This window comes from Trichoderma asperellum, chromosome 3, assembly GCF_020647865.1.
Source record: "Trichoderma asperellum chromosome 3, complete sequence".
Lineage (NCBI taxonomy): Eukaryota > Fungi > Ascomycota > Sordariomycetes > Hypocreales > Hypocreaceae > Trichoderma > Trichoderma asperellum.
In genome coordinates, this window is record NC_089417.1 from 1,705,833 (window position 1) to 1,730,430 (window position 24,598).

At 48.6% G+C, this 24,598-nt stretch overlaps 10 protein-coding genes across 10 annotated transcripts; 6 read left to right on the top strand and 4 right to left on the bottom strand.

Annotated features, from left to right (window-relative positions):
• Positions 1-549: 549 nt before the first annotated feature.
• Positions 550-3,894, bottom strand: TrAFT101_005158 (uncharacterized protein). The gene is made up of 5 exons (XM_024905712.2): positions 2,614-3,894; positions 2,251-2,546; positions 2,019-2,187; positions 1,249-1,955; positions 550-1,189 (listed from the first exon to the last, which is right to left on the bottom strand). Exons 1-5 carry the CDS (start codon positions 2,802-2,804, stop codon positions 795-797), a joined length of 1,758 nt encoding a protein of 585 aa, XP_024759477.2. The 5' UTR covers positions 2,805-3,894; the 3' UTR covers positions 550-794.
• Positions 3,895-4,160: 266 nt separating this feature from the next.
• Positions 4,161-6,568, top strand: TrAFT101_005159 (uncharacterized protein). Its single transcript, XM_024901945.2, has 4 exons — positions 4,161-4,569; positions 4,635-4,804; positions 4,876-5,758; positions 5,822-6,568. Exons 1-4 carry the CDS (start codon positions 4,380-4,382, stop codon positions 6,175-6,177), a joined length of 1,599 nt encoding a protein of 532 aa, XP_024759476.2. The 5' UTR covers positions 4,161-4,379; the 3' UTR covers positions 6,178-6,568.
• A 375-nt stretch (positions 6,569-6,943) lies between these two features.
• Positions 6,944-12,037, top strand: TrAFT101_005160 (uncharacterized protein; the record flags this gene model as incomplete). The annotated part of the gene is made up of 6 exons (XM_066127394.1): positions 6,944-7,020; positions 7,085-7,446; positions 7,526-7,903; positions 7,959-8,168; positions 8,785-9,102; positions 10,041-12,037. The coding sequence occupies 6 exons, from the start codon at positions 6,944-6,946 to the stop codon at positions 12,035-12,037; spliced, it is 3,342 nt and encodes a 1,113-aa protein (XP_065983505.1).
• Positions 12,038-12,666: 629 nt separating this feature from the next.
• Positions 12,667-13,998, top strand: TrAFT101_005161 (uncharacterized protein; the record flags this gene model as incomplete). The annotated part of the gene is made up of 3 exons (XM_066127395.1): positions 12,667-12,979; positions 13,037-13,155; positions 13,666-13,998. 3 exons carry the CDS (start codon positions 12,667-12,669, stop codon positions 13,996-13,998), a joined length of 765 nt encoding a protein of 254 aa, XP_065983506.1.
• Positions 13,999-14,534: 536 nt separating this feature from the next.
• On the bottom strand, positions 14,535-15,152 carry TrAFT101_005162 (uncharacterized protein; the record flags this gene model as incomplete). The annotated part of the gene is made up of 1 exon (XM_024903990.1): positions 14,535-15,152. The coding sequence occupies one exon, from the start codon at positions 15,150-15,152 to the stop codon at positions 14,535-14,537; it is 618 nt and encodes a 205-aa protein (XP_024759471.1).
• Positions 15,153-15,251: 99 nt separating this feature from the next.
• On the top strand, positions 15,252-17,683 carry TrAFT101_005163 (uncharacterized protein). Its single transcript, XM_066127396.1, has 3 exons — positions 15,252-15,768; positions 16,054-16,163; positions 16,296-17,683. Exons 2-3 carry the CDS (start codon positions 16,126-16,128, stop codon positions 17,281-17,283), a joined length of 1,026 nt encoding a protein of 341 aa, XP_065983507.1. The 5' UTR covers positions 15,252-15,768; positions 16,054-16,125; the 3' UTR covers positions 17,284-17,683.
• Positions 16,232-18,248, bottom strand: TrAFT101_005164 (uncharacterized protein). The gene is made up of 2 exons (XM_024900329.2): positions 17,772-18,248; positions 16,232-17,667 (listed from the first exon to the last, which is right to left on the bottom strand). Exons 1-2 carry the CDS (start codon positions 18,119-18,121, stop codon positions 17,562-17,564), a joined length of 456 nt encoding a protein of 151 aa, XP_024759468.1. The 5' UTR covers positions 18,122-18,248; the 3' UTR covers positions 16,232-17,561.
• Positions 18,249-18,574: 326 nt separating this feature from the next.
• On the top strand, positions 18,575-19,758 carry TrAFT101_005165 (uncharacterized protein; the record flags this gene model as incomplete). Its single annotated transcript, XM_066127397.1, has 2 exons — positions 18,575-19,007; positions 19,070-19,758. The coding sequence occupies 2 exons, from the start codon at positions 18,575-18,577 to the stop codon at positions 19,756-19,758; spliced, it is 1,122 nt and encodes a 373-aa protein (XP_065983508.1).
• Positions 19,759-20,322: 564 nt separating this feature from the next.
• Positions 20,323-21,189, top strand: TrAFT101_005166 (uncharacterized protein; the record flags this gene model as incomplete). The annotated part of the gene is made up of 1 exon (XM_024905707.2): positions 20,323-21,189. One exon carries the CDS (start codon positions 20,323-20,325, stop codon positions 21,187-21,189), a length of 867 nt encoding a protein of 288 aa, XP_024759466.1.
• Positions 21,178-24,557, bottom strand: TrAFT101_005167 (uncharacterized protein). Its single transcript, XM_066127398.1, has one exon. The coding sequence runs from the start codon at positions 24,329-24,331 to the stop codon at positions 21,452-21,454; it is 2,880 nt and encodes a 959-aa protein (XP_065983509.1). The 5' UTR covers positions 24,332-24,557; the 3' UTR covers positions 21,178-21,451.
• Positions 24,558-24,598: the final 41 nt, after the last annotated feature.

The following is a 24,598-nucleotide window of genomic DNA, read 5'->3' on the forward strand; positions in this document are numbered from 1 at the left end:
GCCAATTATGAAGGGGAATGCCTACATGTACTAATAAGATATACAGAAATGAAGCCCATTACTTGGTGCCGTACCTACTCATTGAGCCTAAGCGGATTATAATCCGTAATAATAACTTGCACTAATCCGCAGCGAGGCGAAATATACGCCCATTAAGAAGAGTGAACCTGCACGTTGAATGTTGGACCTGGCATTCCGTATCGAAATCCTTCAGCTTGGGCAGTTGCCAGACAGAATCTCGATGACAACATGAAGGGGTAGTCTTGAATACAAAAACTTACTCGAAGTTTATAACAGCGAGAATAGCTCCCCAAAGACGGCAATCCTCTGGAATCATGGCGGTGTGGCAGTCGCTGATTGCAGCTTCATCATAAGTATTGCTAGTAAAGAGAGATAATACAAGAGTTGAGGAGACGTATTGAAAGAAAAGAAATGAAAGAAGAGACTAGAAGAAATCTATAGTGGTATGCTGTCACTTCATCAACGCAAAGGATAAATATGGCTTAAATCAGAAGAAACATATTTATACGAAGCAATAATAGTAATAGCCTAGACAATATACCTGTTGTTTCCATGATACTGTGATACCGTATGAGCATAATCTTACTATTTACAAGTACCTCAAGGCTGACCTGACAGACCAGCAGCTGCTTGGGCCCTCCGATGCTCCAATGACACTAATAGAAGAAGAACGCAGACCAAAACCACCATATCCAAACTCCACCATCATAGACAAATGGACCCTCATAATCACCACCGTTATAGCCAAATAGCCATGCCCAACCCACTGATACCTAGATCGATATTTGTCCATCAATCCTTAGTTGCGTTTCATTTTGCAACCTATCCACAGTTGCTCGCATAATTGCAATCTGTTCCACGATGTTCTGATGTTTCACGCCTTTCCAGGTGATTGGACAACCAAAAAAGGTCGAGAAAACCGCGACCCAGCATCCTGCTGTGGCTAATACAACACTCCGGTTAAAGGCCGCGACAAATGCCGACTGGATTGCCTCTAAGCTACCCCCTTTAAAATGTGTCATGTCTCCATCAAAGGAACCAAGCTCATCAGCGGGGAGGATATCTGCAAGTCGATTTATGACAAAGTGATGAAGACACGCTGTCGAAACTGCTACGCCGAAGCTTCCTCCCAGTATTCTTGCTTGGGCAAGAATGCCATGAGCGGATGCTGATAAGCCAATTATTAGTCAAATATCTCAAGAGGAGGATAGAAAAGAAAGATTATACCCCGCTGTTTCATAGGCACTACCACACTAATCATGTTGGTCGCCGCTGATGTACAGAGTCCAAATCCAAAACCAACCATGGTAACAAGTCCAAGTACTATTGCATCGTCCTTGGACCCTTTTGTTAATCCAAGGAATCCGCATCCACTAGCCATTAATGATGTGCCGGTACGCATAGTTAGAGTGAGAGTGAGATTGCTTGCTGACGCATTCAGTTTTCCACTGATAATGCTTCCGAGCGCGACTGTGCCTAACATAGGGAGTAATGCCAGCCCAGCGACGAGCGGACTTTTACCGCTAACGACTTGCATCCTGATGGGAATCGAGTATATCAAAAGTAGATATGGGCAACCTGCAAATAAAGTTGTCAAGGTGGTTCTTGCGTAGTGTCGAATTTTGAATAATGTCATGGGAAAAACTGAGACGACGGTTTGAGAAAGGCTTGTATCAACGAAGTTTGACCACAAGAAAAGTGTTATCCAAGAAAACAAGCCAAGAATTAGCGGTACAATAAATTTCACATCCCCCCAGGCCTCTGACTCGCCGGCGTTTTCGAGCGCGAATACAACGAGGGCCGAAGCTGCGATACCCAGTACGGCACCAATGATGTCAAATTGCTTCCACGATCGAAGCTGAGCATATCCCGTCTGCATTTTTCGAGGCCAACTGAAATAGAAAGTGGCCATGCCAATGGAGCAAATCGGAATACTATATTCCACGTTAGCTGATTTCCATTGATTGTATATAATGTTCACTGCGGTAGTTACAGACTTGATCAAAAAGATCCACCGCCAGTCTAGGTACTGGGTGAGTAGCCCGCCAATAACAGGGCCCAGAACGCCCGCAGTTGCAATAGTCGCCCCAACAATGCTGCCAATATACTGACGCATCCGAGGTGGGCTATGTTGTGTCAGTATCAGGATGGGTAAGGCATAGAGCCCTAAAAGGTGTCGTCAGCGCTCTACTTTTCTCTTCCATGAAGAAAAAAACCATTTCCACAAACCTGAGCCGCCGATTCCTTGAAACGTCCGGAATAATATCAGTTGATTCACATCTTTAGCAAATCCACACGCAGCAGAGAATGCCAAGAACAGAGAATAGAAAAGCAAGAGAGCACAGCGCTGTCCGACGATATCTGAGAGGACTGTGGATGTAACGATAAAACCAGTATAGCCCAGAGTATATGCTAGGACCACCCAGTTGATCAAACTGTGCTCTTGGAAGTCGACTCCCATGCGATACAAGCTCGCCGCAAGTACGGATGAGTCCATGATGGACAGCAACAAGCCTGGGCAAACTCTAAGGCGGCAACTCAGTTTACTTCGGTCATGATGGGCTTTCTCTGTGAATAAGTGTTGATGCTTACCCAAAGCATACGAGCCCGAATCGTTTTATCGACATGCTCGTCTCCGGAGTTTCACAGCTCCGCATATGTATTTCCAGCGACGAAATGTCCTGCGATAGACTTCTCAGAGCCTGAGTTATATTAGACATTCTCACACTCTCCGTTGATTCATCTTCGGCATCGGCGTGTGCTGTTTCACAGGGTGTCGGCATCGTAGAGAAGAGAAGAGAGCTAAAGCCCCCAGTAAAGAAGAAAAAGCTTCTATGGCGAACAGTTTATAGTCGAGAATTTGGCGAAACCCTGTTCAAGAAACTTTTGAGAAAATCACAACACTTCAGTATGGCTTTGAAAGGGGAACGTTCACTCTGGTGTCGTTAGAGCTGGGCGAGGTATGGTTATGTACCTCAGCCTTGTTTACCTCTATGCGTGTTGTTACGATCCTCATAGACAGGGAAGCTACGGCCCAGGGTGAAATCTTTGAAGATGTTGCCTTTTTTTCATGAAATAAAAAGCAAGAGCATTTAGACAAATTGAAAGTAGCTTGATCAAGTAACACTCGAAGCCGGTTAGCCTCTCTGAATCAAAGCGGCAGACACACATGCAAGGCTGAGATTTACAACCACGCCAAGGCAAAATGTAGAAGGATCATCTCCGTTTGCAAATAGCTCAAAAATTGGCCCTCAATGACATTCAGGTGTCCAGTAAGTTGCAGCCACCTGTTAGCCATCGCTGCTGGTGGGATGTAGAAAGAAGGAATCTGTGAGCCATGGCCGTGATTGTAGCCGAAACTTGGCGTGGTGACTCAAAAGAAATCGTAATACTTGTTTGGTACGAGTTTTGATCTTGCCTGTAAGCCATTTTCACGATGATTTGTTCAGAGTATGATGCTTATAGCAGAGTTGGGGGTCAAAGATCAACTGTTTCCAGCGTATCAAGTCGAGTTATGCTACCGTAAATCATGGTAGGCTCTCGCTGAATGGGGAATATGACAGAGACGACTATCCAATCCACGCACACAAAGATATACGTAAAAATGTGCTAGGGCCTGTGCACGGTGCCAAGGGAGTCACAAGTGATTGCAGATGCAGTAGAAGAAGAGGCCTCAAATTCGTTTATAGGGAGCTTTACGCCAGGCTAAACAGGCATTGTGCGTCCCTTCAACTCAGAGGCGACGTTCTATTTAGAAAGAAAATCGATGGCTTTGGGCAAGAAAAAGAAAACACTTCATTCTTTCGAATGATATCAAGCGACTGAGGAGATAGAAGAGGGAAAATGATTTTAGAAATACATTTTGTATCCAAAGGGAGCGGTGACGTTGATTGCGACGTCAGTCATATGCGAATTGAGATGCTGAATTTATCGAGGGAATATTATCTAGTGGAGCATATTCGCTGGAGCTGCAATATTGTAGTACCTATTTCAGACTAGAGCAGATGCGCATTCTCTCGGCTTTAAGCCTAAAGCAGGCAGTAACGCAGCTCAAAGCCAAGGTGCGGCGATAGCTACCTTTAATAAGTGGTGCTCGGTAGCTACTATATTATTACAGGTGCCTAGTGCCACTCTCGATATCAAATAGCTACATCAACCATCATTCGTCTTTCTATTCCACCAGAAGCTCTGTTTCGCTTTGATATCTGCCTAATCACCAAAACTTTGACGTCGAATTTTTCCGAACACCGTATATACTTGCAATCTAGCTGCATACGCAACGTGCCTCTTCCTGGAGCCCCGCAGGAGCCCAACTCCCACCTTATCTCATTCACCCGCATTGGCGAGTCTCGCTCAGCATGACAGAGATCTTAGCACAAACGCCTCCTATTCTACACGGCCCTTCGGATAAGGAAAGGAAGTATGATCGTCAGCTCAGATTATGGGCTGCTTCGGGCCAGGCTGCCTTGGAAGCCGCAAATATCCTCTTAATTAACTCGGGGCCTGGCACGGCTGGTATCGAGACTCTGAAGAACCTCGTCCTGCCCGGTTTGTCAAACCTTTCGCTCAATAACCAAAGTCGTCAATGAGTGCTAATATGCTCTCTCGCTCAGGCATTGGAAAATTTACTATTGCCGACAATGCCCTCGTTCAAGAGGTAGACCTTGGCGTCAACTTCTTCTTGGACGAATCCTCACTCGGCAAATCGAGGGCGCAGTGCTGTACTGAGCTACTGCTCGAGCTTAATCCAGAAGTTGATGGATCTTGGAACTCCACAGTGACAGTGTGTCCCTCCTTTGAGTGTCATTTCTCTGCACTTTTCATGGTGTTTTGTGTAGCGCTAAGTTCTTCTAGGATACCGCCAGCCTCCAAAAACTACTTGACGTACCAGAGATTTTCACCATGATCATGTATAGCCTTCCTTTACAGCCAGAAATGATTCAGGCAATTGAGACATACGGTCGCCAGCATGGGACTCCTCTTGTTGCTATCCACTCCGTTGGATTCTACTCCTACTTTCGAATTGCACTACCGGGCACATTTCCCATTGTTGATACTCACCCGGACGAAACTGCTACGACGGATTTGAGGCTCCTCTCCCCTTGGCCAGAACTCTCTGAGTTTGCCAGTGAAATGACCAAAGACATTGAAAATCTAGACCACCACGAGCATGGCCATATTCCCATGGTTGTAATTTTGCTTTACTACCTCAACATCTGGAAGGAAGAGCACAACGGCGCCTATCCAACAGCTTATAGTGAAAAGACAGCATTTCGGGAGCTGGTATCTAAAGCCATGAGACGGGATAATCCCGAAGGAGGTGAAGAAAACTTTGAGGAAGCTGTTGCTGCCGTTATGAAGCACGTCGTTGCCCCGTCAGTCCCTTCATCGCTAAAACAGGTTTTTGAGTACGAGCACAATGATGAACAGCAGTCTAAATCTAGCTTCTGGATCATTGCTGAGGCCTTGAAACAATTTTATGCCGAACACCAACGCCTACCTGTGGCTGGTGGCTTGCCTGATATGAAGGCACAGTCCAATGTTTACATCCGGCTGCAGAATATTTACAAGGAAAAAGCTCGCCAAGACGCAAACGACGTTTTTTCTAGAGCTCAACAGATATCAGGAGGTGAAAATATTGACCGAGCAGAGGTAGAGCTGTTCTGCACGAATGCTCGGTTCATCAAGCTGATTAATACTACGGGAGAGGAGCCCCCAAGCATGGGACAGATCATAGGTAAACAACGTGGCAATCCTCGATCAACTAGTTGACTTGCTGACAATTGGCGTCAATTAACAGAGCGAGAACTTGGCAACGACGAGATCGCTGCTATCGCCGGACCAGAAATGCCAATGTCACTAATCTCCATCTACCTTGCCTTGAGCGTCTTGTCATCTACGTCGGTCGCCTCAGCTGATGATATTATTGCTGCAGTTTGTGAAAAGGCCCCTACTCTCAATAACAATGAGCGCCTAGCTCAGGTAGCCCAGGAGTTGTCGCGAGCGGCTGGCGGAGAGCTGCACAACATTTCCGCCGTTATTGGAGGCATGGTGGCGCAGGAGATTATTAAAATCATCACAAAACAATACATTCCGATAGACAACACTTGCATATTTGACGGAATCGAGAGCCGATGCCAGGTATTGCGTTTATAATGTTCATATCGACCCTAGATTTAAAAACGCAAGGCGCAGCTGATATACAGGGCTGGTGACAAACTAGTCGAGATGGAGAGCATACACATGGTTATCAGCAGCAAATCATGGCCAGCTTCAGGAATGAGAAATCATGTTACTTGGAGAAATTCTAAGGGCTAAAAGATGTTGGTTGATAAACTACCTAGTCATATATTGTGTGGTGGCAAGATAGCGATGGCCGTACCCTTGCTTCGATAGGATCGTAGGGGTAGGATATCTTCTCAAAAATGAGGCGTAGAATAAAATCCGCCAGCGTCATAAGATCTCATCATAGCAAGCACATCAATTACCGCAACGTGAAAGGCTTTCGCCTTGCGTCTAATCCAAAGCGCACCCACGTAGCTTGCAGAAAGGATAAAAGATCCCTCAGCTATGACAGGCAAGTGCTAATGCACCCATTAGTAAAATTCTTCGAGTAAGAGGCTCCTTCCTGGGAAGAGGCTCGCCAAGATAAAGCGTTAAGTCATCCAAATGGTACCTGGAATGGAATTGGCCAGGAAAGAGCACCGGACAAGGTGCCTCGGAATCTTCCAGTGCTGCCTGACTCTAATTTACGATGAGGTTTCATAATACTCTCTCTCTCGACATCTTTTTTGCTTTGGCTAATGCTCAGAGAACTGCCCACTAGACTGAAAGATCTTTACAACCGTGCTTTTCTTGATAAACGTCCATCCATGTCCTGAGCTAAAATTCGCTGGGGATCTACCGCAAGTCTTTGTTCGAAATGGAAAAAACACTCCTCTGCAATAGCCTCAAGTGCAGAAAGGAGCTCAACGACCGGGCACTTGTAACGACTTGCAGGTTGGCTAATAAATGGGACCTGCGGGTTTATATAACGTGTGCTGACGATCCGTTCGCAATCTAGTCACATATTTTGCCTCGAATGTGTTCAAAAGTCTGGTCTCGTTGACCAAGGGGACCAGAGATGCACCATTTGCCCCGTATGTAACGTCCAGCTGCCTAAAGAGGAAGACGTTGCCCTCATCAGCTTAAACCCTACCGAAGAGTTTAAAACGTGCGTTCTCAGTGGCTTGAGTCCCAATGTAATCATGGAGTGTGCCGGACGAGCCATCAGCTTTTGGTCGTATCAAGCTACACATGATTTATACTATCAACATCACTTATACAAGTCGCTCAAAGACAAACACTCAGCATTGTGGAATCGATATGATCAAGTAAACAGAGATTCATCTGCAGAGATCAATAACTTATACGATAAGCTAAAGAGTTAGTAGCCTCAGAATCCATCTTTCTGTCTCCGCTCTTTTCCTTTTTGCCATATGAGCTTACCATTCATTACACATAGACGTGACGGAATCACGGGATGCTTTACAACGAAAGAATGACGAACTCGCAGGAGCGTATCAAGACAAAAGTCGCAAGCTGTTTCAGACGCAGGAACTTTACAACAAGGTCAAGAAAAAGGCCGAGTTGAGTCAAATTGAGCAAGCGGCTTTCGACGCCGTGGATAATTCCACTAGATCAGTGCCACAACTTTCAAACAGCAAACAAGCGTCCAACATATTCCGTCCACACAGCTTGAATGGCGATAACGAGCGCAATTTCCCTCCTAACCTTAGGCCAAGATTCGATGCCACCGATTTTTCCACGGCCCCGCCTGGATCAAATGTGCAACAGTACGAGAGTGACAGCCGCTGGCCAAGAAAAAGGCCTCAAGCTTATGGTGAGGCACACCATACCTATAAATTTAATCTCAGTTTAACCCATAACAATGATAGACCAGATCCCAGAAGCTCGATCATACCGTCAAAGCGCAAGCGGTCGACTTTCTGCAGAGATATTTCGCCCTAGTGTTCCCAGTAATATTGAATTGACTAAAGGGGACGACATAAGGCTGTCAGGAGCGAATTCTCCAAGTTTCCCCCAGCAGCCTAATGGATGGGCTGGCGTTGGCCTCACATCTGGGTTAAAGATTGGACAATCAGCCGGTCATTCTGGACTAAATGGACCATTAAAGGGTCTCTGATGGACTGACCTTGGTTATGAGAGGCTAAGCCATTGGCCTGATGATACAACCTTTGTGAAAAGGATATTTATTAGTGATTTCTTTGAGATGAACCGAGATTGAACAATTAGTTCTAGTGCAGCCGAAAAAAAAAAGAGAGAGGGAGGGAGAGAGGGAGAGGGAGAAAATATATCCACCTTGAAAGCAAGGTGAACAATGTTTTACAAAGATTGGTTTTCTTTCTATGGTTTGCTAAGTGAACAAGCTCGTAAACGATCATGAGAGAGACTAGCGACAAGATCTATATACCTATTAAAGATGTTGTCCTTTCCCTCCACATCTCCCAAATGCTGCATAAATCGACAAATTTTTAGCCATGTGTTTCGAAACGATGGAAAGCGAACGATATGTGCGGTGGAATCCGCCATCTCGGGGGGGCATTTCCAACATTGCACCTCTGTCAAAGCGCCTTTGGCGGCTCGTCAAAAGAATATTTCCTCCCATTGACTTACACAGAAAACGAGAAGAGGGGCTGGACCACCTACGCAAGAAGCCATGGGCTGCTGATGCAAATGCTAATGATACGACACGACCTGCAGGAGCCGAAGATAGACACTCTATACAAGTAAACGTAGTGAATCACTTGTTTTTGGCTCAGTTCAACTTCCCAGGAATGGATCTGACGACTCTTGCGGTATATGGCACAAAAGGCATCGTACTGGACACAAAGAAGCTGGACATGAAGAAGCTGGGCAAGCCGAGGGAGGCGTTATCTTCGCACCCGCCTTTCGCCATAAGACGGCCACAACCCGAGAGCAAGAATCGTCGCAAATACAACGTGACGAGACCTGATCCTGATGCGACTCCAACAGAACACGGGCAAAAGCTCGTGATGCGTAGGGTGCAGGGCCAATCACGTCAGCGTCGACGTGCAGTTTGACTCGAAGCGGACATGAGCTGCTGCATGAGACTTCGTATTCTATCTTTAGCAGTGACGAAACAGGGATGGGCATGGCATGGGGTGGATGGCGCGCGGTACTTGAAAGATAAGCGGGACAAGTTGAAGTACGCTGCGTGTCTGCCAGCCAGCGCGTCGCATCAAGTACATCGACCGATCGGCGCACTTCTCAGCATGGCGTAAAGGTAGCCCCGTGTGGCGCGGGCCGCCTCGCCGTGCGTGAGACGTCCAGAGCCTGTGAGTGGCCCAACATCTGCGAGTCCGCGTCAGTAACGCCAGGGCTTGACTTGACATTTTTCGCAATTTTGCAGCATCTTGTCGCACCACAACTGCTGCACCGTCTCTCGTTTCCATCACTAGACCGTTTACCCTCGATCCCTGCGTTACAGTTTCCTTCAATTCGATCGCTCGCTCGCCTTTGTTGCTCTTCTTCTACTTCTAATATACCCCTGCATTGCGCTGCTGCTAGTCCGATTCATCCTACGGCTTTCCTTATCGAACCCCCATGATTGCGCCGCCGTCTCCAGAAGCGTCCATTCCTCAGCATTAATTCCACTTCTCTTCTGGGGCCGGCCAAGAGACAAAAGACTTTTTACCGACTTTTCTTGTCTCGTCTTTTGCGACCTCGTTCCTCATTCTCCCCCCCCCCCCCCCCCCCCCGCATTGACGGAGCCGCAGCTGCGCAGGTCGATCCATCTCTCGCTGCGCATTCTCCCAAGCCCCCCAGCCCAGTTAAACAACAAATAATAAGACGCCGCGCGAGACTCGAGTTCATCCCCGTGGCCCGCATGCTCTAATGGGTAAATCGCGACTCCCGCGTCTTCAATTTTCGTAGAATCTTGTTGGAAAAGAAAAATAGAGGGACTTTGGTTTCGCTAATGCCATGTGATTGCGCAGGTCAATACGGTGTAATTCTCGATGCTGGCTCTTCGGGCACCCGTGTGTACATCTACAAATGGAAAGATCCCGCAAAGGCCCTGAAGCAGGCTTCTGCCTCCGAAGCTCACATATTACCAAAGTTAAAACTCCATAAGAGCAAAAAGATTCACCCGGGCGTTTCTACATTCGCCGAAAATGTCGCCTCCGTCGGTCCTGATCACTTGAAAGCACTTATCGACACAGCCCTCGACGAGATACCAGCATCGCAAGTCTCCGAGACGCCCATCTTCCTCCTTGCAACTGCCGGTGTTCGGTTCCTACCCAAGCACCAGCAGACATCGCTGCTGGAAGGCATATGCACATATCTCAAAGCCAACACGCAATTTCAGCTTCCCGACTGTGCGAGCAATATTCAGGTCATCTCGGGTGAAACAGAGGGCTTGTATGGATGGATCGCTGCCAATTACCTTCTTGGAGGCTTCGACAAGCCTGACGAACATGCACATGGCAAGGGCCACCACACCTATGGTTTTTTGGATATGGGCGGCGCATCCGCGCAAATTGCTTTTGCGCCAAACTCAACAGAGGCAGAAAAGCACTCCAATGATCTCAAGCTGGTTCGACTTCGACGACTGGATGGCTCTCCCGCTGAGTACAAAGTGTTTACGGCTTCTTGGCTAGGCTTTGGTGCTAACAAAGCACGGGAAAGATTTGTTGGGAGTCTACAGGAGCAGTACGGCAGTGCGAAGGGCGATATCCCAGATCCCTGTCTACCCAAAGGCTTGCGGACCACACTCTCGGGCGAGCCGCTCTCTGGTAAGGCATCAGACGATGCGCTTGTTGGCACTGGCATGTTTGAGGAGTGTCTGCGCAAAACTTACCCGTTGCTTGGCAAGGATGCTCCGTGCGAAGACGAGCCGTGTTTACTCAATGGTCAACATGTGCCTGCAATTGACTTTGATGTAAACCATTTCATTGGCGTTTCCGAGTACTGGCACACGACACATGGCGTCTTTGGCCAAGAGAGCACGGTCTACGATTTGATTGCGTACGAGCAAGAGGTCAATAATTTTTGCAGTCAAGATTGGTCGGTCATTGAAAACGGGCTTGACAAGCGAAAAAAGACTTTGGAGGAAAAGGCCGAGAACGCCCGAGAGGCCTGTTTCAAGGCGTCTTGGCTGATCAATGTGCTATACGAGGGTATTGGCATCCCCCGCATTGGCTTAGGAGATACTCCCAGCCACAAAGTCAATGCAACCAAAGCGCTGGAAAAAGCTAGAGACAAGGGATTCTTGGATCCTTTCCAGCCAATTGATACGATTGGCGGCGTCGAAGTCAGCTGGACCTTGGGCAAAATGGTTCTCTACGCCGCTGGACAAATCCCTCCCAAAGAGTCGCCGCTTCCTGTTGGATTCGGAAGCAATACAGGATCCGAAATCCCGGCTGATTTTGAATTTGCCGGGTCCAAGCCACTATTTTCAAATATAGATGACGACTATGACGATGACGACGATGACATTCTTACGGGTCGGTCTATGCCCTTCTCCAGCCTGTTGGTGTTGATGTTGATCCTGCTCCTTATTGCCTATCTCCTAAGGAAAAGCGAATTAGGGTCCAGAGTGATTAACAAGTTCCGGCGTTACCGCAAGGCCAGGAGCTCGTCTTTTGTGAGAAGGCTCTTTGGCAGAAACTCTACGCCATATGAAAGAATAATGGAAGAGGGGGATGCGGCAGAGTTCGAGCTGGGAGGCACAGAGTCTGACGAAACCGATGGTTCGGATGGTGGCGAGGTGTCAAGATCCGTTCGAGGTTCTCGCTTAGCTGGACCGAGACTGAATTTTGAGCGATTTGACGACCTCAGGCCACCGTCAGTGATGGACAGGCATGGCCTTGTTGTACGAACGGAGAGCTGCGAACGACTGGCCCCTTCACTCCAGATGCTGAATGCTGGCCGTCGCAGTAGGACTGGCAGTCCGACACGGTTGAAGAATTCAATAATACCCCAAGAGAGCTAGTAATGATTGTAAGAGGACGAGGGCAAACTCTCTGAAAGGAAAGTCATGATTGTATGTTGGACATGTCAAAGCTCATGCGGGGATCTTACGGTTGTCAGCTTCACTTCGTTACACAAAAACCGCCTTGTTTTGGAAAGGATGTATATAGGGGTCTTGGGTGGACAGTAATATAATGTCTTCAAGCCGGCTTGAGGAAAGACATTCTCATTCAGAGCGTAATGAGAACCTATTATAGATGGTAGTATTATGTTTTGAACCACAGATATTTAATTAGAAGACCGTCCAGTTGTATACCTTATTTATAGAATTTGACTTGGGATGAAATTTAATACTTAAAATTTTAAATACAGCGAATGCGCCTTCTTCTTCTTCTTCTTCTTCTTTTTTTTTTTTTTTTATTTTTATTTTGAGGGGGGAGGTAACATGTAACTTCACTTTATATTCACTTTAGCTTTTAAAGGCTGTTTGTTTATCATTTCACATATTTAACCCCCCCCCCCCCCCCCTTCTCTTTCCTCTTCAATTCTTTCTCCTTCAACCGCGCTACCATCTCCAACCTGGCAGCCTTTCCTTAAAGAAATCATTCCGAATCTGGAACAATGGAGCAATGCTCCAAAGAGGCGGCCACCATGGCTATGGAAGCCTTTTTTAACCACAGCTCTACAACCCCAAGAGCAATAATGCGACTATTCAAGTATCTTGAAGATAGACCAAGCTTTTCATCGCCAGATGCCATCATCCCGACGGTAGATCTTGAAATCAGGCTTGAACTTATTAAAGATATTTGCGAGAAATACGAGACGGCGAATATTGAGACACTTCACTTCACAAAACTTCAGCTATCTGCCCTCTTGATAATGCCCTTGGATACTCTTCGACTAGCAAAGCAGATGCCATCGCTTATTTCGACATGGCTTCCCACTGATCTGTATCCACGTTTCAGTAAGCCGTGCTGTTCCACCTTATATTACAAACATTTTCTAAACACTGATTACCTAGTGATGCAAGGGAAACTCCTCGATAGTCAGGCTGGAAGTGGTGGCACATCTGAAGTATCAGCCTCTGCATCAGTCAACAGCTCTGCAAGTGTTCATCGAAATGCGAGAGAACGAGAAAAAGTATGTTCCATTCTCCACTTCCATAAGAATACACATAGTTTGCCCTTTTCTTTCTCCCTCAGCAAAGCACAAGCCCAAAGCCCTAGTCTCCCGCCACTGAATCGTTCATTTCGTGATACCGACCGTTGAAAATAGTGCCTCGCAAGGGACGGCAGAGTTTGCGTTTTTACGAAAACAGCTCATCCTGAAGTGTGCCACATCATACCATTCGCTGTCAATGCGAAGCAGATAAACATTGCCTTTTTGAAACAGCTACACGGCCCCTCGACCGGCTTGATGGGTAGTGAGACTGCAAATAGCCTGAGCCAGCTTGCCGCAACAGCACCAGGATCATCAGACAAGTCCTGGAATATGCTTTGCTTGCATCCTTTGCTTCATTCTTTTTGGGGGAAGTGTCTGTTTGCAATTAAATGTCTTGGCATTATCCCCTCAGATAATAAGCATTCTATCGTCCGGCTGCAGTTTCATTGGATGCCGAGACACAATCATAAGCAAAATGACTTGGTTAAGCCTCCTTACAAGGATGCTGTGGAGGAGATGATCCAAAACTTGACTGATAAGCAAGACACTATTCCCGGCTTCTCTGTTTTCAAGGATAGCTCCGCTCGTGAGCTTGAAACAGGAGAAACATTTGATATCTTGTTGGAGAAAGAAGATGCAGAAAAGATGAAGGTTGTCCTAGATGTTCAGTGGGCTGTTGTTAGACTTTCAGCTTTTTCGGGAGCTGCTGGAGACTGGGAACTTGACGATACCCCAGATGGAGAAGGAGGCGCGGGAGGTTCTGCTGTTGCTGAACGGGTTGAGAGCTGGATTGAAGACCTCCCTTCATCTACGCCGCATTAGAGACACGGCGTTGAAAGACCAGCCCTACAAGATTCAGCTACCCCAGATCCAGCTCCCCAAGATCCAATCTCCCGAGATTCAGTTCCCCGAAATTCATCGCCGCTGGCCACAAGAACCAATATCGCGCCGACGCAACCTCGAGATAGTTCACCTGGAAAGACGGAGGCCACGTCTACGGCGCAAATATCCCCTCAGAGGTCGTCATTGGTGTTACGAGTAAAGGAGAACATGTCGCCCACAAAACAGGGCTCAGCTCGTGACTAAAGCTACGATAAGTCATGTTGATATCTTTTCGATGCTCAGGAGTTTTAGGAATTCAAGAACATAGAGTTCTAACCAATAGATAGCAAGAAATAAACACGGTATTGCAAGCGATTATGTAGCCCCAAACACGTGTACGGCGATGGAATAATACGGATAGAGGCGTGACATGAAGGGAAAGATGAATTTACTCTACGCTACAGATCCAGAACCGGAAGCAAAAGCCAAGAAAAGATGTGAATGTACCAGATGTAAAGAAGAAATAAAGAATTATATCAATCGGCCTGCCTCTCGAGGAAGCTGGGATCTGAACGGACTCGAGACTCAAATTTGCGCCACCAGTCTTCAAAGGCCCGAAGAGGAACAACTTCAACGCCACCAGGGCCAGCAGTCCCGCTGAAGCTGGCGAGGAAGTTGAAGGCGTTTTGGATGATGCGCTGGGCGAGAACGGCGGTGGTTGTTGACGTCGCACCTGATGTTGATGTGCCGCTGCCGCTACCGCTATTCGCCTTGTTGGCGGCGAGCTCCTGCAGGCGCGTGCCGACCGAATCGGCAGACTCGATTGAGACGCCAATCATGAAGCCGCTACCGCTGGCGTCGGCGCCGATCTTGAACATTGCGCTCTCCTTGCCGGGGCCGATGCCGCCCAGGAAGCGGAAATCGGGCGTCGTGTTGGCCTGCGAGGCGGCGGCGACGTCGCGGACGGTGGTGAGGTATATGGCTGCGGCGGAGTTGTCTGGCAGGACGACGTTTGGGAGGAGGAAGACGACGATGTGGGAGAAGGGCTTTGTCGTGGGGAGGGCATAGAGGAATGAGGTGGGGGATGGCGCTGAGGTTGGGTCGGTGATGAGAGGCTGGCCGGCGGGGACGATGCCGAAGAGAGGGCCGGACATTGTTGCTGCTGTTGTTTTTGTTGTTTGTTGTTTGTTGTTTGTCTTTTGTCTTGTGTCCTCTTGTATCGTACTGCGTTCCGCTGGGTTGATTGTTCGAATTGGTCGTTGTTGGAGCTGCGTGACACAGCCGGTGTGATCCGATGACGTGGGGTAGCAGCCGTTTGTGATGCGAACAAGGGTCAAAATCGGAGGTTCTGGTGGTGGTGCTAGAGCTTTAGCTAGAAAGAAATTGTGGGATGGCCGTCGACAAGGAAGAAATTGCTACTCAAGGCAGTTAGTCGCAAGTGGGAACAGAGGGGGAAAAAACAGCTTATTTGTTGGGGAAAATGATAAGAACAAAAAAAAAATTATAGGAACAGTTGGAAGGAATTGGGAGGAACGCCTTGAAGCTGCCTTGCCGCAGCCATAGCAGGTCATCCTATCAGCAGCACCATTGACTGCCACCACCGCCTCTCTTCCTTGTCCGCTTGGCTGTTGGTAGCAGGTACCTACTACAGTAGTATCTACGTCCAACTTACTCTCGGCTACAAATACAGTACTCTTGCTCCTCACAATCACTCTTGCGCTATTAAATCTGATTGCGAGCTTTGATGCTGCGTTGCCTCCACTGACCACAGTACGTTTGCTGATCATTCGCTTGTTGACTGCTTTGCTCGCTGGCTGCTGCTGGTAGGATCCCCTGCTAGCTGCAGATGGATGCCTAGAAGTAACTCGTGGCTCTTCGCTAGGCAAAAAGAGAGCTGGGATCCTGTTCTCTCTTGTGTCAAGCGGCACTGGGCCGTTTTTACGGTTGAAACGTTATACTTTTAGCCAGCAAGAATTATGAAAATTTGCACATCTTTCCTTTGTTCCGCCTCATGACGTGCTAGACGAGTGCAGCCACCTCTAATCTTATATCTAGAAACTCTTCAAAACACCATATAATAAGCTTTCAGGACCAGGTGTCTTGTTCTCGCCTAGTCCAATATCCACCATGAAGACTAATCTTGAGCTAATTGTTGCTACGGATCGGTGCGTTCACTTTTCACTACTCACCGTTAAAGGAAGAACTGGAGGGGACCATCGTCAGAAGGAAAAACCTCTATTTGACCAATGACAAGGCTCTTTATAATATACTAGTCACTAACTCACTATCCCTGGCAGGTTTCCGTACGATACTGATCAAAGTGTTGAGGCCAGGGCCTTGCGGGATAAGCTATTTCAGCTGCTCTGGGAAGATGAAGACGGGCAATATGCCATCGGCTATGTGCCAGATTGGGTCATCAGCGAGTTATCTAAAACGCCTGAAGACATCCGCGGCGACATGAGTCTCAATATGTCAGACCGCACTGTCATGCTCTTCAGGACGCCGCAGACAGAGCAGGCTCGAACCAGGGCTGTTGCAAAATTGACAGGCCATTGGTACAGAAATGGCACATTCAAGTCTCTCAAGGGATGGCGTAACGAGCTCTGGCCGGTTTACGGTCGAAAAGGAGAGCTTCTCTTCAGCGTGGAAAGAGCTGCCGTCGGTCTATTTGGCACTGCGAGATATGGAGTACACATGGTTGCCTACATTGAGGATCCAACTGCTCCTCACGGCATTAAAATCTGGGTGCCAAAACGAGCGTCCAACAAGTCCACTTTCCCTGGTATGCTGGACAACACTGTAGCCGGTGGTCTGACAACCGGCGAGGACCCCTTTGAATGCATCATCCGAGAGGCTGATGAAGAGGCAAGCCTCCCCGACGCTTTGGTTCGTAACACGGCTAAATGGGTCGGGAATGCCACATACATCTACATCACCGAGGCTAAGCATATCGGAGAGGATGGCTACATTTATCCTGAATGCCAATGGGTTTATGACCTTAAACTACCTGCCGAAGTTGTACCTGTGCCAAAGGATGGCGAGGTTGAAGAATTTCGGCTGCGTGATGTGGACGAGATTAAGAAGGACCTGGGAGACGCAAAATTCAAGCCCAATTGCGCCATGGTGATGATTGATTTCTTCATTCGTCACGGCATTCTGACCGAAGCCAACGAGCCTGATTTGGCCTTGATTAAGGCCAAAATGACCCGAGAGCTCCCATTTCCCGGTCCACACCAGCCCAACTGGCCTGGCCATATTACTGAGCAGTCAGTTACAGCAATATGAGCTAGCTGTTGACCAATATCTTTCTCTCTTCTTCTCTTTCTTTCTTGGCTCTCGCATGAAATGACAATATATGGCGCTCAGATTTCCCACTCTCTCTGTTTTGGCCCTGATATAACTTCCTCTTTCTTCTAATACCATGGTGTCGGATTATGTGTGTTTTCTCGGCATGAGTTTATAAATTATAGGCGCCAGTTGTCCTTGTCTGATGTAACTTTTTATTCTCCCTCTCACGGCCCCCCTGTTCGTAATGCAATGGCTCGCTCGCTCTGCTCCTTCGTTTACCGCTTGATCAACAGATAGACGTTGTCCACTCGCAATGGCGTAAGCTTCTTCACCGGGCCCTTGAGTGCCATGAGCAATCCGCCAAAGGAGACATAAGCGTTGCTAAAAGTAGTCAAACACACAACGTTAGCAATGGATCTCTCTCACTCTCCTTCTTTAACCCCACGTATAGAATGTTGTCACTGCTTATGAATGGATCTTCATACATGGTGTTGCCATCAAATGTTTCCTCAAACTTGTAGATCTTTCCGTAGCATACATAGTCGTAGAGGTCGGCGAGAGTAGCTGGCGCATCGCCAGATTTGCCAACGTCCCGCCAGCCCTTGTCGTCCTCCTTGCTGCCGTCTGGTGATAGCGTGGTGGTGAGGACAACGTGTAGTGTGTCTCCTTCGCTGCATGGGAACAGCTCAATATTGATGTCCAGCTCTAATAGGGTCTGGGAGTCGATGGACGTGCACATGATGCGTGCGACTCGGTCATATTTTTCCTGGTTGTAGTGGGTGACGGTAAAGCCTTCTTCGAAAAGAGTGGCATCGCCACTGCCGCCTCCAGACATGGTTGTAGAATTTGGGATGAGGTCGTTTGACGGGTAGTGGTCTCTCTGGTTATTTGTATTTGCAGAGCCTGGAAGAGATCGGCTTCGTATGGCGTGGGAATCGATAGGTAGTACGGCCTGCTTTTTCCTTGGCCTCGAAACTTTTGAAATCGTTCTAGTCTAGAAAATATTCGGGTTGGAGGGGTGTAGCTCGGATATATGCATATATGTGGCTGCGGCGCCAGTGGATCCAGGCTATTAGCATCGATAAAGTATGATAGTTTGATGAAGGAATGAAAGCGTCGATTTAATTTGTTGCCATATTTAAGAAGAAATCGTTACTTTACTGGAAAAATCATTCGGACTTCTCACAAATTATACGCCATAAACCTCAGATTTTACAGAACCAGTGTTATAGCTGACGAAATCCATTCATTCCTTGAGTCAGACACCCAAGAAAAAAAAAATCATAGCATGTCCTTTCGAAAAAGGAATACCGTGATTGGCATCGCTGGGACTACACCAGAACCGCATCGAGCCAAAGTATCAGTCCCAGGGACCAGGCCCTCTCCTCATGATGGCAGGCTCACCACATCTACCGGCACTTCATCCCTGGATCAGCTCTTAGCAGGCCATGCCGGACTACCTATGGGAACCTCTCTTCTAGTTGAAGAGTCAGGCACGACAGATTTCGGTGGGATTTTGCTTCGCTACTTTGCTGCCGAAGGACTGGTTCAAGGTCATTGTGTGCATGTCTTGGGATTTGGAGATCACTGGCGACGTGAGCTTCCAGGGCTGGCAAGCGAGAGCCGATCTAAAGACTCCAACAGTTCCAAGTCTTCGGACAGCAAGATGAAGATTGCTTGGAGGTATGAGGCGCTGAGCAGCAGAGCTACACTCTCACGAGGTAAGGAATTTTTTCCTTTTATACCTGGCTATAAGTCATGGTGCTGACAATGCTTAAAATAGGGCCCTCAATATCAGACTCGGCAGAAGGCATCGCCCCATTCTGTCACACGTTTGATCTCTCGGCTCGCCTAGAGGACAGCGTTGCTCAGGGCCAGTTCTATACTACACGCGGCAGTGGCATGGATCCAACGCAGTCACCATTCCGGCGATTTATCAGTGACATCACAGCCAGGCTGAAGAGCTCACCCCCAACTTCTATCCACAGAATTGTCATCCCAAGTATACTCTCTCCAACTATATATCCCCCGTCAGCGTGCCGGCCGCAGGAGATATTGCAGTTCCTGCACCACATCCGAGCTTTGTTACGGCAGTTCCCTTCGAGGGTTGTTGTGATGATGACGCTTCCCGTCTCGCTATATCCCCGTTCGACGGGGCTTGTTCGACGAGCAGAGCTTCTCTGCGACGGTGTCGTGGAGATGATACCGCTTCAACAACAGCCACATCACCCTGTTGACCGAAACTCGTCAAATGAGAATAAGGCACAGGGGCTCTTTAGAATCCACTCGCTGCCTGTTTTCCACGAGAAGGGAGGAGGTCTGGAAGGAAGCTGGGTGAAGGAGGACATGTCCTTCAAGCTCAGCGCTTCAAGCGGCCTTATCATTACACCCTATAGCTTGCCGCCCTTATTAGATGACGAGGGTCCTTCGAATGGGCCCTCGAATGAGAGTAAACCAAAGCTTGATTTTTAGCTTGGGATATCTTCTCCATTTTATTTGTTTATCACCCACGTCTTTAGACTTTTACGTGAGATCTAGTATGCTGGTGAGATATATCAAGTGCTATATGCACTTATCCAGTACCAAGAGCCGCTCAATGCGAAATAAGAATTTTTAGTGGATACATATTCCTCTACTGGGGCATGGAGCTCTCCCCCACCATACTAGGTCCGTATTTTTTAGTATAAGAGCTACCAAAAAACTAAAGTTCTTCTCTTCAACCTCTTCAAATCTCTCTTTCTCAATCTCCTCGTTCGAAAGCTGGAGAGGCTAAAGAAAGGGAGACTGGCAGACATGCAAGGTAAGCAATCAATGTTGTGCATTCTACACCGTTCAAGCGCTTCTTTGGAGCTCTACATGATTATTCCTTTTGAAAATCTGTCAATCCCCTGAACACTGATGACAAAATCAAATTTTACGAAGACGACTTATGATCTTTTACACTCCTTTTTTTTTTAATTGAATCAATCCGAAATTCATCTGTTATCTGCAAGCGTATGAAACTAATCACTCCTTGCCTCTAGGATTATAGCCACAATGGAATCCCCCAAGTTGATTCGCATTGCCAACATCTCAGGGCGCTACCTCGTGTTTGACCCGGATGCTGTGAGCGCGCTCCGCCGCCAGGCAAACACCAATGGCACCTTGGTGGGAACCACTCCGCAGCAGCCAACGCAGAACATATTCCTGGGTTTGCCAATTGAGCTCCGGCCTGAAGAGGTGGACGCTCTAATTCGTACAAACGTCGCGTACGTCGTAGATGATGTGGCCGCTCACAAATCGGCTCTGCAGTCTCTAGATCCCGACTCGCGGAGGGCATATGTCAGCTCGCTGCGGCTGCGGAAACAGACTGCGCAGAAGGTGTTTGCCGAGATAAACGCGCAGAAAGCGTCCATAACAGCGAGCAAGAAGAATAAGAAAGCCCGTGATTCCAGCTCAGCTGTTCCGTCTACCGACCTCGGAACAGCTGATAGTGGTGCCCTTAAATCAGATGGCAATCCATCGCCCCGCAATAGCCAAGTGACTCTGTTGGGCGTCACACCAACATCTAGCATCAACTATGTTTCCCCAGATGCGAATGCATTGCCCGAGGAACCTCGTAACTCAGAAAAAGGATCGCTCTGCCAGTTCATGCTGGGATCCGGGTATTACATGACTCCGGGGCTTCGATTCGGATCACGTTATAGTGTCTATCCCGGTGATCCATTACGTTTCCATGCTCATTTCATGGCAAATGAATATGGCTGGGAGGAAGAGATACCTATCCTTGATATCGTAGGCGGCGGCAGACTGGCAACAGCCGTAAAGAAAGCGTTTCTTATAGGCGGCCGTAAACCGTCTACAAGTCCTGATATGGTCACATCTCCTGTGAGAACATTCAGCATAGAGTGGGCTGGCATGTAACATGTTAATGTTAATTGATACTATAAACACGAATTCCGCTGTTGAAAGAAAGGGTGCATTATATATATATAATACGACGTCAGTCTAGAAGAAGAAGAAGAAGAAGAAAAATAAAAGGATAAACTCCCAAGCCAAAGATAAAGCAATCAAGCTGCCCGCCCCAACTCCCAGGTATGAATTTAAGTATAGAAAAAACAAGCAATTATCAGCTTCCTAAGCTGTTATGCCGCATTAAGCCTCGGAGGTTGCCATGTAGCATACTCTAGGGAACGTAGATCCGACTGAAGCTCATGACATCGCGGCGACAGCACACACATTTGTCAAAGTTGTTCATAGCTAGGGAAACACGGCAGTCATCACACAAGCTGAGACAGCGGCACGGCCACACGATAACAGTACGTGGTGAGCACTGGCATACAACGCAGGAGGGGCTCTCTCCCTCAGAAAGCGTCGGCGTTTCGCCTGCCTCAGAGCTTTGCTGGCCATCTTTCCCTGGAGAGGCTTGTCGTTTCGTCCAGATCAACTGTTCCAGTAGAAGCTCTTCCTCGTCCGGACTAAGCTTTGTGAGACGGCCCTGAGGACCGAGCTTGTTCAGCTGTTTCCCTTTTGGGGTCTGCATTGTCAGAATTCGCGTCCGTTGCAGCTGCTCCATTCGTCTAAAGCCAGATCTGGTCAAGATACGATCGCTTTGGAGATGCGCTGCAAGTCTTTCTGCTTCTTGCCGCTCTTCCAGACTGGTAGGATGCAAAAGGCGGGCTAAATCACCCATTGCTAGTGGACTATCCACAAAAGGAGTCCCTTCACGCCCAGGTCGTGGCGATTGCTGAGTTGGTGTTCTCTGTCCGCTACCCTCGTCTGACATCCAGCCGCCTGCTTCATCATCGCTGTCGCCTCCATTGGTGGTCATGGTGATTACGCTCGTATTGTCCCATTCTTCCTCTTCTTCACGAGGCTGATATGTTCCGCTCATATCCTGAGATCCCCACCATCCTCCTTTGAGCCAGTATTTATATAGATCCTTATCCAGGGTCTCTTCATCTTGGCTTGTACCAACTCGTCTAAATTCAGCCTCGATATCTAAAGCGTCCGTTCTAAGAGTCGCATCTCCATCCAAAGGCTTCGCCGTCGCATCTCTGCTTCCGCCGGGGCCACGGCTTGGTCTCGATGCATTTTCATTCTCCGGCGTCTTCGAACGGCGCGCCAGCCAGAGCAACCATGCAGGCCGAGACTGAATACGGCATACACCAAGAATCCACAGAAGGGATAGAGCGAAAACTCTTGCCAGGAGCTTGTTAATGCTGATGAGAAACTCCAAGGCGAGGAACCATCTCGAACTCCTCTCGGAAGCACCAATACCGACTCTGAGCACCTTATCGCCACGGCCACGGGGAACCTTTTGTGCAGCACGCTCTCGGCTATAACCATTAGGGGGCAGAAGAGGACCATTTTTAACAGGTATTAGTCCGACGGTGCCAATTTGGTCATAACGCGGGTCAGAGAGGCCCATACTTATCCATTGCCTGCGCAACTCCTCCGCTTCTCTGTAACGGGCCTCTTCGAGCCAAGTCTGATGCTTGAGACTAACACCACGATCTTCGTTGAGATAAACAGCTTCACTGGCCATAGTAATAGCAGCGAATCCTGTCCTTAGCAGTGCAGTGTAGAAGTCCATCTCTCGCGTAATGCGAAGCTCCGATAGTGAGACATTGGCTTGCATGTTTTCATGTGCGTAAAGCAGTCGCTGGCGAAAGTTCATCCTGGGTTGTTCTTGGCTGGTTGTTGGCATCGCGGCTGTAAGTAGCAGTGCCAATCCGTATATGAATAGACACATGACGATGCCAACTAGAATCAACACGTGGGGAACGAATCCAATGATGCAAACAGTAGGAAATCTGAAGAATCCTTGAGATGCAATGTTATCAGGCTCAAAAGTGAAAAAGCTCCATACGAGGCTACCCATAAAGCACAAGCCCCAGAATCCCGTATTCACAAGCCGATACTTGGCTTGAAGGTCGAACACGCCCAGGACATGGCTTGTAATGTGTGTCATCGAGGATAGGAGGGCGATCCATAAGACTTCAGGTGACGTGTTAATACGCCTGAGAATTGCCGATCGTGTCAAGGTAATAGTGTTGCCTTGGCTGGTTGGTATAGGAGGCAGGTTTTGGTATTTAGAAAACGCGCCCCAACCAAGCTGGCTATTAACGGCAGCATCCGCTTCAGCAAAGGCCAGTGACTGTTCAAACAGCGTCATGCCCGTCTCGGCGGCAACGGGACGTCCCTGTACAGCGCAGGAAATCGTTTCAAGGAATTGGCTCAGACACAAAGAGGTAAACAAGGGCCACAGCCGAGATAGAGAGCCTTGGAGCTCTCCAACGACGTCAGCATCTTGCGGCGGTACCATTTTCACAGAAACGCAAGACTGTTCATCCGAGGCTCCGAAAAGCAGCGACGAGCTTATGGTATTCAAAAAGGGATTCGTATGAGCAGACATGAGATCAGAGCTCTTGTTGGCATCGCCCCATCTCAGCATCGCAAAATCGGGCGAAGTCTGACATTGGATAGACTGCAGAAGGTGGCGGGCTTGGAAGACCAACAACATGAAGGGAACAAGTCGCACCAGCAGCCTCACTTGCCAGCGGAGTCGTAATCTCCGGCGGGTAGCAGCAAAGATATGAGTCCGGTTAAGGATAACGGCCATGGCAATGCAGGAGAGGGCCCATTTGCTGGTGGCGTAGTTGAAGACGCTGCCCAAGCCCCGAACTCCGTCCAGAGACAAGAGCGGCGGCTGCGTTGCCGAGCCCGCCTGGGCGCTGGGAGCTGCTGCGGCATCGACGACATTGCTATAGAGACTCGAGCCGGTGGCGGCGGGAGCGAGAATCCCCGGTTCGGGCATGGCAGACGACATGGCGTTTTGGGCCGGAAGGCCAAGGGCATTGGGAGCTGCCATGAAGGAGCCCAGCTTCATCACAATGCGCGGGCCAGCCTTGACGAAGCCCTCGATCAGAGGTGCATACCGCGTCACGTTGACTGCGCGGGCGAGGGCCGTGAGGTTATACCAGGCATTCGTCGTCGTCAGGTCGAAATCGCCAGCTTGCTGTGTCGCTGCCAGAGGCGGCGCTATTCCGATGCCATCCTGCATGGCCGAGGCCAGTCAAGCGATGGCCGCGCCGGAGGGAGGTCCGATCGGCCGAGGCACACGAAGGCAGCGCGCTTGGAGAGTCCCAGAGGGTGTCGGAAGAGACCAGGAGCGATGGAGTCGCAGGCAGGGCTGTCGCAGGCGTGGGTTCGGTTGAAGTGCCTCTGGAGCGAGGTCGTGGAACAATCACGTCTCAGCAGAACGCTGAGTGCTTTAGATTATAGTGGGGGATCTCAGTACCTTGGCGCTACTGCAGACGTGAAATGGCTC